General features: G+C 43.1%; 1 protein-coding gene across 3 annotated transcripts in view; it reads left to right on the top strand.

Annotated features, from left to right (window-relative positions):
* Positions 1–16599, top strand: part of pax2b (paired box 2b) — a gene marked incomplete at both ends in the record, with an annotated part of 34457 nt that overhangs the window by 17370 nt on the left and 488 nt on the right. For 2 of the 3 annotated variants that reach the window (XM_080454409.1, XM_080454410.1), the window contains 4 exons: positions 755–930; positions 5377–5497; positions 14507–14608; positions 16417–16503. In XM_080454409.1, coding sequence (XP_080310535.1) covers positions 755–930; positions 5377–5497; positions 14507–14608; positions 16417–16503 — 486 coding nt within the window. Of the gene's footprint in view, positions 1–701; positions 931–5376; positions 5498–14506; positions 14609–16416; positions 16504–16599 lie in introns of all 3 variants that reach the window. The other variant, XM_080454408.1, reaches the window with a different exon arrangement.

The raw sequence follows: 16599 nt of genomic DNA, 5'->3' as shown, positions 1-16599 counted from the left end.
GTGCGCGTGCATGTATGTGTGTTTGGGGAGGGTTAAAGCATTGCATACAAGTGACAAAGAGAAAAGCTAAGGCATCCTTCTCCCAACAGTAAGGGTAATCAGGTCAGGAGTCAGGAGAATACGCCAGTGTTTGGGGAGTGTGTCCCTGAAGGAGATGATTGAACCAGACTGTACAATTTTATTCCGCTGCCTCTTGTCCGCCATCCACCGTTTGCCAAATGGAACCCGGTGGTACTACTCGCAGGGAATGAAAGCGGTATTAAATTGCGAGAGAAGGGAAATTGTGCTTTTTTAAAAACGCACGCTCTTGATTTCTCGCGGATGTGAAAAGAAGGTTCTGGGTGGGGGCCAGATGGGGGCTTGTATGGGGGGGACGGCGAGGGGGGGGGGGGGAAAGAAAATCCTCTGCCTAGAATAAAAAAGGCACTGTAATAGGCTAGCTGCCTCTTTCATTAGTATACATGGTCGAGAGAACATGTATATATTTGCAAGTGATGGTAATCCATCAATTACCCCAGGGCTTTCACATCATGATGGTGTTAATACTGCAGGGGGGTGGGCAGACGTTCCTGGGCGAAGAAACGCTTCTGAGGCGTACAGTAGCCGGGTGGCGCACCACCACGGCTATTAAGATGCTGGAGAAAAAAAGAGAAAAAGAAATCTGCACTCCATTGCTGTGTATATCCTACTCTCATCCCCAGAGTAGTGGTGGTACCAGGGTCAGCATCTCGATTGTTGCTCTCTCTTCTTGTAGATGGTTCAGATGGTTCTGGCCCACACAGTGAATCTCAGGGTAGTGTGGAGAGTTTACGGAAGCACCTGAGGGCAGATGCCTTCACTCAGCAGCAGCTGGAGGCTCTGGACCGGGTCTTTGAGCGCCCGCCGTACCCTGACGTCTTCCCCACGTCGGAGCATGTCAAACCCGAACAGGTCAGTACGGTGACGCTTTGACGCGTCACCTTTTCCCGCCTCCGCCCCCCCCTCACGTTCGTTGTGCATGTGTTATGGTGTCAAGTTTCAAATGGGGGAAAAAAAAGACAAAGACATGAAAAGCGACAATTCCAAAAGCATTTTGAGCAAAGAAAATGCACAAAATGCACGAATGTGATGTGGTTAACTCCTTTCGCCCTGGCGTCCCTCTTTAAGGCATTACGGGCGAAAACTTTCAAAAATAGCAGATCTACAAGCCCACAATGTGTCGCATCGCGACACATTGTGAGCTTTCTCTAGATCTGCTATTTTGAAAAGAATTTGAACAGGGCATAAGTGGTTAAACAATAATTCCACTGTATTACAAACCAGCATGTAAAATGCTAGAGGGATCACAAGAAAAAACTCCCACACTATTGATTTTGTGATGAAAAACACATTCCTTGGATCCCCCATAATTGAGAATAACAGTAAGGCAACATGAAATTAATCAATACTTAGATTTTTCTTCATCTTTTGCCATGTTATTCAAATATTGCTTTATGTCGTCTTTTTTTTTTATATCCCTATTCTTGATGTAGTGCCTGAGACTGTTTTACAAAGCTGCTTTAATTGCAATATGTCTATATGAAATGTATGTATATGAATAGCAAACACAGCAAGAAGCCTTCATTTTTTGCTCACAAAACCTTTCATAGTTGTTCCTTCTGACACTAAAATCACACTCACCACCGCCATCTATCCATCATGATTTAAAATATTAAGAAGCATTCGGAGAACAGCCCCCCACACCCACACACATCAAAACGTAGACCAGAGCCCTTATACGTGGTGCTTCTTATTAAAATCTCAGAGCTTATTACAATGGATAACCTTTATTTACTTTCATTATACTATTTAACAACAAGAGACTATTAATTTCTCCCATGAAACTACAAGTCGGACCCATAAAGCAAAAGCAATCGCCTAATTGAGTTCATTTTAATTTCTCTCCAATCGGGGCGAATTACGCAGGTGATAAATCAGTGGGACAGGCCTCACCTCCAGAAGAGGCCCTAATTTGCAGCTAATTACAAAACTGATTTCTACTGGAAGATCAATACCAAAACGAATTGGAAATGACTTGCAATCACAAAGAGCGTCAGAGAGAGTATTAAAAAGCAGAGGGAAAACGGGGTAGACTAAAAAGAAAAGGGGGAAAAAAAGAAGGGCCAGTAGTACAGGCCAGAAACGGTCTAGAAAAATCAGCTTTAATTTAATGCAATATTAATCAGAGCACTTTGCCTTTCATGGATCTCTCTCTTTCTCTCTCTCTCTCTCCCTCCCTCCCTCTCTCTCCCTCTCTCCCTCTCTCCCTCTCTCTCTGGAAAATGTGGCCCTATTAGCCAGTGTCTGGGTCCCTGTAGCAGGGTATTAAAAACCCATTCTGGAGATGCAAAACTCAATGGATTCAACCCCTCCCACACTTCTGCTGGCCATTTGGTCATCCTTTTCAAATGTGTCTTTTCAGCGTTCCCCCTCCTGCCCTTTATCTGCATGATAAAACGTCTGTTTGGCGTCTGAGGCCCTCAAAGAATAGAGGAAAACATCCGACATTGTGCCAGTGAACAGTTGTAGCAGACAATTAGAGTTTATCGGTGATAGTGGCAGACAAGAGCAGGGTCACAGCCGTCCCCCTGTGGGAGCAAGGGCCCAATGAGCCACTCACACACACATTTGGGCTTTTGGACGAACATTGTCAACACAGAGTCTCCGGAAGTCTCATCTCATTAAAGAAAACTGCAAAACATCTGCCACGGCTCCCTTTTAGCCCAGTTACGCATGAATACGACGAGGTAGGCAGTAGGATTAAAAAAACAAAAATAGAAAAAGTCAACTTAGCGGCATCCCTATTTTGGGCAAGTCATTAAATATTTTCTAAATGTTAAAAAACAGTGAAAATAAATAGCAGATCTACAAGCTCACAACGCATTGCAATACAACACGTCGTGAACTTGCACATTGGCTATTTTCACAATTTGTGAAAGGGCTCAAGTGGTTAATGCTATATAAAAAAAGCTTTTGTGGCATCAATACACGATACAAACAACATCAACTCGAGCATGTACCTTATCTTGTCATGATCGCTTAGAAACGGTGACGAGTATAGTGTGGGTCACACAAGTGTTTCTATTCAGCTGGGCAATAAAATTAAAAGCTGGTTTAGAGTCCAAATTAAAAGCGCAAAAAAAGGAAAATGGAGAAAAAAAGTGAATGGTTTCACACAGGGCCACATGGTGTGTGTGTGTGTGTGTGTGTGTGTGTGTGTGTGTGTGTGTGTGTGTGTGTGTGTGTGTGTGTGTGTGTGTGTGTGTGTGTGTGTGTGTGTGTGTGTGTGTGTGTGTGTGTGTGTGTGTAACAAAGCAGGACTGCTTTCTCCCTTGGCTGATCAGGCCTGTAGGACCGCAGTCGAGCACAAAGGGCCAGCTGACGCCACGGCTTTAGACTCATCTCAAAATCCTTACTTCCTCTCAGACAATACCAAAATACATTCATGATATGCTTGAACTGCCGCCCCGCAGCTCCCACACACACACGCACACACACACACACACACACACGCACGCACACACACACGCTGGTATTAATATACTTGTGAGGACAGCAACCTTTTAGTAGGCTATTGCCATTTTTTCTTTTTACCAAAAAACTCTAATCCAATCCCAGCCCCTAAAGCTAACCCCTAAATGCCTAGTCCTAACCCAACCTGAATCTTTTCCTACAGTAAATGTAACCTTACAGCTCCTTAAAGCTCTAAAGAATCTTTGTTATCTTGTGGAGTCCAAGAGAATGGTCCTCATAAGTTCAATTTCTCAAGTTCTACAAAGTATACTAATACCTGGCACGCATGCTCACACGCAGTCTCTCTCTCTCTCTCGCACACACACAAACGCACAGTGTTGCCAGATGGGAAATATTGAATTATCGTACCGGAGTCTTGAAATTATCCTATTTGAAAGAAAACTATCGTACACAGCCAAAACATTTTAATCTCACGTGTAAATATGTAATTTCCCAAACAAATGCGTATTTAGTGTAAGAAACAACCTGGTTGAAACTACGGGACAAGAGCGCATCACATATTCTGCGTGGAAGCAGGCAACGTCCTGGACCTCACTCAAATAAAAAAGAAAAGCGAAATCGGATCCCGAATCAGCAGCCAGGGAATTTAGTAAATTCACACACTTTTTTTGTGATATGGCAAAATGATCATACATTTGGGCATTTTGGGGTTATTGATACATCATACAGGGGTAAAATTATCATACAAATAGGATAATTATCGTACATCTGGCAACACTGACGCACGCGCACACACACGCACATGCACACAAACTCTCATACACATTAGGGGTGTGCCGATAATTTCACCAAACGATACGATACGATATTTGGCACACAACTTCGATACGATTACGATACGATACGATACGCACTTTTTTATTATGAAAATATATGGGGGAGAAAAAAAGCTAATGCAAACAAATATTTCTGTTTTTGCATTATTCAGATATGCAAACTTGTAGCTTTTCAGCTTCCACTAGCCGTTTTGAATCCAAATAGGGCAATAGTGTGACACCTGACCCGAAAAAAAACATGTTGTCAACCTTTTCACCTCGGGGCTGTTTGCATGCCTGATTATTATTATTTAAAAAATAAATAATAATAATAATAATAATAATAATAATTCAAAACGATATTTTTTTTTCAAAACGATACATACGTCACGAAAACGTATCGCGATATATCGCGGGACGATATATCGGCACACCCCTAATACACATTTATATCAAATGCTCTCTCAATCACATTTATATACACCAAGGGTTCCCAAACTTTTCAGGCCGCGACCCCCCAAAATAATTATATTTGAACTGGGGACCCCCCACCCTGACAAGCACATGGAATTGTAAGCATTACATTTAGTTTGACTCGGTTCCACAGATAAATATTGTGGAAAATAGCCGAACTACACGTAAGCTCTCAACGCCTCGCACTGCCAGGCGTTGCGAGCTTGTAGATCGGCTATTTTCACAATGTTTGTCTCTTTGTTACGTAATATTTGACAATTTGGCCAATTTGGTAATAAAAAAGGTCTTAAAAGTCATTCAATTGTAACTTTAGAAATGTGCAGATACCCTGTATACACCTATACTGTATGTTGGTTTGTTTACTGTTGAGTGAGAAAACAATGTTGCACATTAAAGCTAATCATCTGGGGACCACCCCCCCCCAAAAAAAATAAAAAATATTATAATCTGGGGACCCTCCTGGGGGTCCCGACCCCCCCCAGTTTGGGAACCACTGACATACACAATGTGGAACAGCTCGTGGTGGTACCAGAGGATGTCCACCTAGGAGTTGTTTGGTTGTGTAATGATTGAACTGTCATCGTCCCCCCACCAGGCTAATGAGTACACGCACTCGCTCCCTGCCCTGAATCCCGGCCTGGACGAAGTCAAACCCAGTCTATCCTCCGGCGCCAACCCAGACCTGGGCCCCGGCGTGTCGCAAAGCTACCCTGTAGGTAAGATCAAGTGCCGTAGTACAACAAGCACTGTGTGCCGCTACGCTACGCTGCCAAGCCACAGCTTCAGCTGAGGGGGGATTATGATCTTGTTTTACAACCATGAAAAAGGAAAAAAAATGAGTGAAATAAAAAACTAAAAAAAGAGAAAAGAATGTTGTGCAATTTGAATGCCGTCCGCCAATAAATACTTCAAAAACAAAAGCAAGACAAACACAAAAAACCAAAGCAAAGTAAAGCGTGAATACTTTTTTTTTTTGATACCTCTCGACTCTGAGCTGAAAAGGTGGTACGACAATGTGGTACGAGCTATGATGTTAGCAGCAGTCTTCCATCTTGTGTTTTTGCTGAACAAGCAAGGGTGATAAAGAGAGGGGGGCGGGGGGGGGGGGGCTGGCTGTTCAGTCACTGTTGGACAAGGACCTTTGGTGTCAGCACATCACAACTATGACTGTGTATCAGTGCAAGGTCTCGCAAAGCCACCGGGACTGAGTGCTGCTGTGTTCCATCCCCGCATGCATGCGGCGTAGCTGCACTGGTGATTTGTTCACTGCATGGGAGAGCCTTGTGTGCGACGTGGCGATTTGTGTGTACGTTCTAAAAACCAAGGGGAAAAAATGAAAAGAAAAAAACAGCAGCAGTGTGCCTTGTAAATATGCTTTGGCATTTCTGCCACCAAACTATAATACTGTGATCATTTTCTCTCCCTCTTATCTCTCTCTCTCTCTCTCTCTCTCCCTCCCTCTCCCTCTCCCTCTCTCTCTCTCTCTCTCTCTCTCTCTCTCTCTCTCTCTCTGTCTTACCCTCCCTCATCTTCCCATTCTCCTTGTCACAGTTAATGAGTGCCTGGCTAATTGAAATATTGTTTCATTGTTGCCATGTTATTACCAAGAAGAAGGTTAAGTTTACTGAAAGTTTACGATTACTGCCGGGGCCTGAGATTAATATACGGAGCTTTTATTAAAATTCATATAATTATGCAGCAGCCATCAAAAAAAGGCAACGAGTTCTGCGTGGGGGGAAGGACAGGGTGATTGAAAATTGCGGCAGCCCCCCCCCCCCCTTTCTCAAATGATAGCCGAGCAGCCTTATGAGAAAAGAAAGGCCCTTTTCTCATTAATATGTGGGAGGTAGATTTCCCCTGTAAGGCAGGCCTCGTGAGAAGGAAGGTGTGTGTTTGTCCTTTGTGTCCTGATGGCTCCCTAGTCCTTGCAGTTCACTGTAACTGGGCGACCATTGTTTGCACCTGGGATGTTTTACAGGGGGGGGGGTGGGTGTCTCTGCAGAGATGGCCATTGAAGGCATGCGCTCTAATGCAGGAATGCAATGCAGAAGTGAACAAAGAATAGGTTGACACACCAAAGCCAGACTTTGTTGCCCACCGAAAATAGCCTATCTACAAGCTCGGGAGCATTTGAATCGTCTATTTTTTGGCGCCCAAACGCGTAGAAATTAGGCATAACACAAATTCAGCGGCGAGGCACTGTGCATATTTTGATGTAACACCTATATGTATAAGAATTATTATATTAGTTTCTCTATCCTGCACCACAGCCGTTCTGAATATCTCACTGGAGACAAAGAAACAACACATGAGAGGTCAGCCTAATGGAACAAGCAGCACTTTGACTTTCTACGGCAGTTAGTTAGTATGGTTTTCCCTCCGTGGGAGTGTGGATAAGAGGTGATACTCAGGTGTGTGGTCTCTGATGGCTGAGTGTTACAGTTTACTTGCCAGCGATAAGCCTGGCTGAGGATTTCGTTTTAGCTGTGCAAAAAAAAAAAGTAGTAAATTATCTTGCAGCATTTAGGCCGAGATCCAATTTCAAATTAATTGTGTCTTTACGGGGCAAAGAACTGGAGATTACGTTCATCCTTAAAATGCTTTCTAACACCAATTAAAAAGCCTGCAGTTATTGATCTTGTTGATTTTATGTCCCGGAATTTGCATAATCTATTAAAAATGAATGATTCATAAGAGTGCTCGTTGCCAGACATCCGAATTCTCAGTGAACTGAAAGGCTTGAGAGATAGAAATCTTTTGTGTTCTCTGCTTTATCCTATTAGGGCTCAAAAGTACCTGCAAAGCAGGCTCCAATAAGAAAGGGATTTAAGGGCATTGTGCACATCATCGAAATTCAGAGGCAAGAAGCCACTTCCATTAAAACATTCTTCTTCTTTTTTTTCTTCTCTCCCTCTCCTCCACATTAATGTGGTATTACCTACTAAATAGTCCCTATTAACCCATAAAAACACCAAAGGGTTCCATGAATATGTGGATGGGACAATTGCATATTGTGAGGTAATTTCTATTGTTGATATGGGAAGTAATTTCTTTGATGAATTCCCCTCCGAGAGATGGATTTCATCTCAGGTGCTTCTTATTCTTGCTCACTGAAACTACTTAAAATTCATATCGGCTGAGCCTTGGGTGAATTTATGAATAGTGGAAGGAGGAGCTCTGAACTTTTTTTGTACCTTGAAAAATAAGTGGGGAGATGGCTTCGATACGGGCAATTGTCCACCATTTTCTAACCAAGTGGGTGTCTGTATATATCCTGAAATTACTCGACCCGCCCGCGATGTTTTGGTGGGGCTTCAAGACTTCCAAGCCGCCTTTGAACACCGAGCCAATTCCCCTGAGCACTCAGTGGGAGTTTTACACCTCCTTCTCCTTCTGAGGACTGTTTAAACCTATTCCCTGCTGGGCCTGTTAACGGGAGACTCTCAAGGCCTCTTGTCCCTGAGTCAATGACACTCCTCCTCTTCAAGGGCCAAAGCAGGTGCTCCTGTGGAACCCACTTGGTCTTCATCCGTCCCGTGCTTGCACTCATTAGAAACAAAAAAGTTGTGGGGCTGCCGAGGGCCGTCATTTGAACTCTTTAAACTTTCCATTTCAATTAAAGAAGCCGAGTGAGCGCTCCCTGTGTGAACTTCTGACAGCAAAGCACAAAGACTTTGCCGTTGTCCAGTGAGCAGCGAGCAACGATCAGACGGCGAACCTGCTGTCAGTGATGTGTGGCCCCAATGACAAACCACTCGCCTCTCTTCCCACAGGGGAACTTCAGCGCTGGGCTCCGAAATTAATGCTTATTTCGTCTTCACAAAAGCAAACTAACCTTTGAGCACACATTTGATAATGAATGACTTTCAGCCGGTGTTCGGGGAATTAAAGCAATTTGGCTCTCCAAACATTCTTTACTTAGTTGTAATTAATTAGGGTGCAGAGATTTTTGGCTGGTGATAAATTGCTCCATTCTGCATATAGCCTAGAAAATGGAGGTCAAAGATTTCTGGTTGTTGTTGTAGCAAACACGAAGGTGTCCCTGTCATGGTAAATTTAATACTCTCGCAAGCAAAAGAGTCATTCACAAATGACTTTGTTCCTGTGCCAAATAAAAAGAAGGTCACCCGGTTTTCCTGTTGGTGTTTTAAGAAATCAAGCCGATATGAATGCTGGAAGGGCCGTACATCACGGGGGTCCCTGTTATTTGTCATGTTGTTGTGGGTTGAGATAAAACTCGTGCATCTGTGTCTTTCAACGAGGTAATCGCACGTTGACAGGACCAGTTTCTCCCAGGGTGAAATGTCCCCAGTTGAAGCGACGCTCTTGTCACTCGGTACAAGCGGTGATCTGGGAAAGAATAGGCAGCGATTCCTTTCTGTACATTTATGTTGTGGTTTGTTCTCAGTTGGAAGTTGTTTATACTTAAATTGTCGCTGTCAATGGGCTGTCACATACTGTACCGTAGCACAAGTACTTTAAAACAAATAAACAAAGCCGTTTCTATAAAACTAAACCTGAGCTGAAAGAATGATACTGTATTCTTCTCTCAATAGATCCTGCTACAAACCATCTCTCATTAACCACTTACTATAAACAAGAATCAACTTTATTAACTTTAAACCCTATATACTTAATTGACTAGGTAGGCCCCCTCCTTTTTTCCCTGTACACCAAATCTCTCCACCGAAAATAGCCGATCTACAAGCTCACGTCGTGCTGCGATGCGTTGTGAGCTTGCAGATCAGCTCTTTTCGTGGAATGTTCACCCCAGAATGGGGCTGCTAGGGTTCATGCGGTCAAGACAGAAATCAACAGGCTGTTTTGGAACAGCCGACCAAAACAAAAACAAAAAATATTTGCATTGATTTGTTTTGGAAGGGAAAAAAAGAGGGCAGAGGAAAATAAATAGCTTGATTTTCTGGCGTTGAATCTAAGGGGACTGTCAGCTGAAGCAGACATTATAAAGAAGTCCATCTTTTAATGAGAATCCGGGCACACATCGCTGTTGTAAAACAACAATGGCTAGGACGCAGCTAATGAGGCTATCATTGCTATACAGAGAGTCCTTTCAACCGGCGCCTCTCTCAAAGAGGGGCTTTAAAGGGGACATAAAGCAACAGACAGAGAGTGCCTGGCAATCATATACAACTGTACACAGTAAAATCCCCAGTGTTAATTCGCAACAAATGGACCCAAATGTACTGTGTGAGTTGGGCTAAGAAGAAGTGTAAAAGGCATCGATGGCAAATATTCTAAATGCATGCGTTTCTGATCATGTGTCATTTGTATATCACATTGGTTTTCAAACTGTGATCCAGGGACCCCTAGGAGTCCTTGAGGGGATACCAGGGGTCCCCATTCAAATGAGGAGTAGTTTAATGGTGCCTTTCCACTGCATGATATGGTATAACATGACTCGCCTTTGCGTTTTTCTTTACCATTAGGCAAAATAGACGTTTCTTTTTTTGTTACACCTCCGTTGAGGTCCCAGCGAGCTCTGACGATCCCAAAAGGGACTGACTGGTCAGAGAGAGTATTAGCTTTAACTTTATCATTGTTTAGTACTCTCATATGCAAAGACTTGAATGTGACTAGGATGACCAGCTACATTGAGAGGGTGGGTGCTTACTATCTACTGTATTTCTCATGTGTAACTATGCATGCACATGCATGTATAGTGTTACAATCATGACCTTTAGACCATTTCATTTCATTTAAACCAAAACATCTTCAAATCAGGGTCCCTATAGGACAGAATCATTTGAAATGGGGGTCCATGACCGAATGAATGTCAATTTGGTGAAATAAAAATGGGAACCCCCACCCAGATACAAGTACAAGCCTTGGAGAAATCTTGCTGTAAAATCACCCATACAGTAGTAGTTTAAACAAAGGAATAAGCCAATGTCAGTCCATCATGTACTGTGTTCTACATCCTAGCATCACAGGAAGATGTACAGTAAAGCCTTCCTGAAAAAAAAACTATGAAAAAAGAAATATGAGGTCTCCAGACATTTGAGATTAGGGTTAAAGGAATTGCCACTCTGCGCCTAGTATTGTATTTGTCAAATAGCTGCTTATATACAGAGTAAAATAAGCTCAGGTCAAATGCTGCGGGCATCTGATCAAAAGACCATAATCAAACTGTTAGTTTCTCCAGTGTGTCTTGTAGTCGTCTAGATAGTCAACTAATTAGAATTTGAGTGAGGATAGAGGTATAATTACGCATCAGTATCACTTATAGTATAGGGACAATTAAGTTATGTGTTGATCTGGTACATTATTTTCATGTTGCTTTGTAGTGGAAATTCCCTTTAAGTTGAGAGTTCGGTTAGTAAACAGCTTTGTTGAAGAAGATGGCCTCCTAGCTTTGTAGCTTCACCATATGTTTTATAAGGTAACGACCAGCCTGTGAGACTTAAACAGCAGCAGCAATTGTTGGCCTTTGCACTATTTGTAGTACACTATTTGCTGAATGAATAAAACTGCGATTTTGTTGTTGTTGGATATTTCTCCCAAAGATTAATAGCTTGGAAAGTCTTTTTAGCTTTCTTGCTAGTTAACCACTTAAGCTCTATAATATACTGTACTTATGACAAATAGTAAAAAATAGCTGATCAGCTTTTTTCAATGTATTTTCAAAAGAAGTGAGCTATTTGGAGCTGATTGCCAGACAAAGGTTTGGGATTAATATACAGTATGAGCTTATACAACCCTAGTTGCCAACATTTGGGAAATAAGTGGCTGGTGTGGCTGCTGCCATAATAATGTATGACAAATTGGACAGATGCGTGTTATTGCACAAAAGCTCCCACTGTTATGTGTGTGGCGCGCACACACAGAACAGTGGGAGCGCACACACACGCACACGCACACACACACACACACACACACACGCACACACACACACACACACACACACACACTCATTCACAATCCCCCTCCAACCCGGCTAGACCCCCCACCCACAGTACTCCCACAGCTCTCTTTGACTGAGGTGCACTGGCTTGTGGCTAACTAATTCTTATTATAAATGAATGGTCTGCCATGACCTCACTCTTCTCTGTAAAGCTCTTAACACACAGCGGAGCCCTTCAGTCTTTAAGCACTTTGACCGTGTTCAAACACAATGCGGCGTTCCATGCGCCGACGCCGGGCGTTCAAATAGTCGAACGCCCGCCGACAAAAAGTCCTAATCGGTTTATGAATCGTTCCATTTTCAAATGAACACAAGATAGACATTTTATGGCTTATATCTTGATTTTATTATTTGCGTGTATGAGTGAATGGGTTCATGCGTGTTAGTGAGTGTGTGTGTGTGTGTGTGTGTGTGTGTGTGCGTACGTGAGTGCGCAGGCACGCACTCGCGCGCGTGTGTGTATGTGTGTGTGTGTGCTTGATTTTGTGCAATGCCCCCATGTCACTCTCTCATATTGTATCTGTTGTTTTATCTCTCCTCCATCCTGGCAGAAGCGTTCACTCATCCATCCCCATCCTGCATTAAGCGGGAGCCGTATGAGGCTTCCATGGCTCCTTTCACACCCACCTCCACCTCCACCTCCTCCTCCTTCTCCTCCTCCTCCCTGGTGGGTCTGGGCCTTGCGGACATCCAGCCCTGCCACCCTGCCCTTTCACTAGAGGCCCCCACCTTTTCATACCCTCCTGGCCCCCATGGGCCCCGCAGCAGCCAGTATGTTGGCCAGCCTATACCAGCAGGTACTAACATTACTCAAACGTGCCATGACTTCCCCCCTCAATTAAACACTTTCGACCTGGCGTCCCTATTTTGGGCCATAAGTGTCATTATAGGTGAACTTTTCCTTAAAAAAAAAAAAAGATAATCTAAATTCTCCCGAATAATAGCAGATCTATAAGCTCACTGCGCTTGCGACGTGTTGTGGGCTTGTAGATAGGCTATTTTTTGCTACTGGTTGTTAGGGCTGGGATCCTTTAGGATTTGAACAATTCCGGTTGCTTAACGATTCCCGCTTTCCCTCTTGTACACTCTCAGAGAATCGGTTCCAAATGTGGATCCGGTTTGCACCGGTTCCGGATCCCAACCCCACTCATTGTACGACAAAGTATATATAGGGCATAAGTGATTAAATTAGATGTCATGTAAATAAAAAGCCATTTGACCACTGCTTCTTCACTTATGAGCAATACCAATTGGCAGCACTATAAAAAAAATTTAAAGTTTATCTTGATTTATTTGCCCATGTAAACTACGATAGCAACATTGTAGTGTCGTATTCATTACGTAACAGTCATGGCCACATGCAAAATTATGTATGTTACAACATCATTTTTTGAGAAGAATGTACAGCACCTGGTCCCGCCCATATGGCATAGCAGTGACGGCCATTTTGTGGTGCCACATATAGAAAACCCATTATTCTAAGCCTGGAACCACGCCATCAAGGCTCCTGGTGAATAAAAAAAAATATATTTTAATTATATTATATACTATATTTTAAAAATACCCCTTTTTGCGGTTTTCAAATTTTTTTGACACTCACCAGGAGCCTGGATGGCTTAGTTCCGGGCTTAAAATAATCAATATGTATGGGCGTTCTATCTGTGGCACCACAAAATGGCCGCCACTGCTATGCCCTATGCCTATACAACATACACAATACTTTTTGTTTTTATTTGCATATGCCTGCAGTGAGACATACGTATTTGATTCCGAGCAATTTATTGCCAATGAGCAGGTATCACGCCTTGCTCATAGGACACTCTGGCAGGGAAAGACACTGGCTGTTGCGGGGACAGCAAACCTTTTAGCCACGGCAAGGCCCCCCCTCTGTCCTCTGGGCCATCCTGTCACTTCTAAACACTCCCGGTTTTCAATAAACACATGGAAAAAAAAGGCATACAAAAAGATTTTTGCATCGTTATTCGTCTTAGAATATCTCGTTTTGGCTCGTGGCTTGCGGAGGAAGCGTTTTACTTTGCCTGTATCAGTGAACATTCATTGTTTATATAAAGCCACTAAACAGCGGATAAGTGCCGATGCCTCTATAACTCCACAGTATGTCTTGTGGCGTTATGCTGTATTATGCCCACCAGCTTTCCTCATTAAAGCTCCATTGGGAGATGATTTCCCCCTTTGAGCGCGAGTGGCCCTCTTTGCTGACAATGTCGCAGGGGCCTCGTCCACCACAGCGCTGGCCAGATTGGGTTCTGAGTGCGGTGGCCCAAAAAGCACAGTGGCTCGGGGGGGGGGGGGCAGCATGAGGGAGAGGGGGGGGGGGGGGGACCCAACCGTCACTCCCAATTACAGAGCTGAATATGGAGCATCTGCACTCGAGAGGCCAGTGTAGTTGGTCCTTACAATTGCGCTCTGCCCTAGCTAATGGAGAAGAGAGAGGAGGCTCATGGAGTTCAGTAAAGGTCGCTATATTTAGACAATGGTATTTGATTGTTGCAACGAGGAGACTTCTTTATTACATACTTAAAGAAAGTAGTTTGTTTTTTTTCAGAGGTGGAATGATACTTTTTGAGGTCTATCTGTGTCTTATTTCTTTTGTGAGACGTTAAGACATTAATCAGTACGACAGTTGTTAATTCTAACTTATGCTCAAGTCATGACACTGGCATTATATGCAATTACAGTAAACAGCATTTTTCTGTCACATAAGATGAGGTGTGATGGCGGTGTTGTGACATTTAACAGTGAAAACAGTAGTAATGAAGTGTTCTTTATGTTGTCTCTCTAGGTCGGGATATGGTCAACACAACCTTACCTGGGTACCCCCCTCATGTTCCCCCTACAGGCCAGGGCAGCTACCCGACCTCCACACTCGCTGGAATGGTTCCTGGTGAGTGAAAAAAACAATTAATTAACTACATTATCCCTGGCGTCCCAATTCTGGGCAATTTTACTTTCAAAAATAGCAAAAATAGCAGATCTACAAGCTTGTGAGCTTGCCAGGCTATTCATAGTACGATGAAATACAATATATAGGGGCTTGAGTGGATAATTATTTAACAGAGGGCAAATTGACCCTTTTTAAGAGTCCATTTTTAAACTTTGAGTTATTAACACTAAGGAGTTGGCATATAAATCTATATTTATATGTATCTGTGTGTAACAGAGGGCATTGCCCTAAAAAAAAGAGCAGATGTAAGGACCCAAAAGCCCACAGAGGAGACTCTTAGCACCAAATTACACAGGAAGGCACTGAATATTGACCTGTAGGGTAGGAGGCACACACATGCCTATATTAGCTCCCTGCGTATGATTGGATTAGACAGGTGGAATAAGTGATCAGAGACAGGGGAGAGGAGAGTTCTTCCCTTCCTATAACCTTCCCTTCCTTCCTTATTGGCTCATTATCTCCCCGGCATGGCCATTCTCAGCGGCCGTCGATAAACAGCGGCTCCCCAGCCCCGGCGCTCCGGAGCATATCCCTTTCCCCCCCACTACTTAACCTGCAGTTCAGGTTCACAGCAAACAGTTAAGGGTCAAAAGACAGAGAGGCATGGGAGCCTGGTAAATATTCAAATGGCTATCTCTCCGAGGAGGGTTCAGGGGGCTAGTGTTTCACTACCAGACACGAGGCAGGACGGATCTGTTTTTGGATACTCCATATAGGCACTCTGTGGTTTAGCATTTTACTTTGAGGTGGTTAACCCATGTGGAAAGGGAAAACCAATCAAGTGAGGAGTCTTGTTAGCATATCATTAGCCGACTGCCGCGACAAAGGCGACTGGGAATCCTAATCTGGTGGATGCATGCGATTCTTCTATAAGTCACCGCCTTTTTTGTTCTTTTCGATTTCAACTCATGTTATGCAATACAGACAATACAGCAGAATACTAGCTTTGCTATTAGCAAAAAAAGAGAGAGAGAGCTTCTTTTTGCTTTGAGATATTAACCGGTACAGTTCTCGGAGAGAGATCCTGTGATACAGTGAGACGTAGTTAAACTTCCTGTTGTTTTCCATTTGTTCTCATGTTGACAGAGTAAAAGATGAGAGCCTCAATCCCTCGGGCAGTGGTTATACTGTATGTTATAAGCCATTCATCCAACCCCACAGCCACTAAGATTTAGTGACGGGCCCCGAAACACTGTTAAAGCAAAGCTATTTCTCACCAGCATCATATAAAATCTAGCCTTTATTGTGTCATAAAAGAAGGAATGGCGTTGAACCAACAGCAATGCTCCATGACATGGGCCCAAGTTACTTCCTGTGCAATGAAACTCTGAGATACAAAACATTAGACCAGGGATTGGGGGCCGGTTCAGATTGAGGTCATTAAAATTCCTCAAAGAAATACTGCCAGATTTATTGTGCCATATATGAAAAATGTATGCATGAAACTGTTTAATGCCACAAGGTATTTATTAGAATGGTTTGGAATATACTGTAGCATAAATAATGGCCAGATATCCATAAATGGGACAGGGAAAGCCTCCTTTAGTGTGGCATCCTGTATTGTTCAGTGTTGCATAACTTAAGTGAAATGAAAAAGAAATAAATTACTTGCTTGACTGGTCTCACACAGATGACTATCATTTTCCCCTCAAATTGCATCCAGTTTGAATGATGAGAAATGACTGCATGTGAAAAGGTAATGGTTTGACACATTGAAATGCTAATTGATTTGTTGTTTTGTTTTTCAGGGAGCGAATTTTCGGGGAACCCCTACAGTCATCCACAGTACACAACCTACAATGAAGCTTGGCGATTCAGCAACCCAGCATTATTAAGTGAGTATAACTAAAATTAGGATCAAAATTGTATTTTGTTGCCGTCGGGTGGAAACCTTGTATTTCCAAAACCGTAGCTTTTTTTGAATTATTGTT

Source organism: Gymnoscopelus braueri (assembly GCF_963280865.1).
Source record: "Gymnoscopelus braueri genome assembly, chromosome: 17".
Classification (NCBI taxonomy): domain Eukaryota; kingdom Metazoa; phylum Chordata; class Actinopteri; order Myctophiformes; family Myctophidae; genus Gymnoscopelus; species Gymnoscopelus braueri.
The sequence above is the reverse complement of the archived record's forward strand: the minus strand, read 5'-3'. Positions and strand labels throughout refer to the sequence as shown.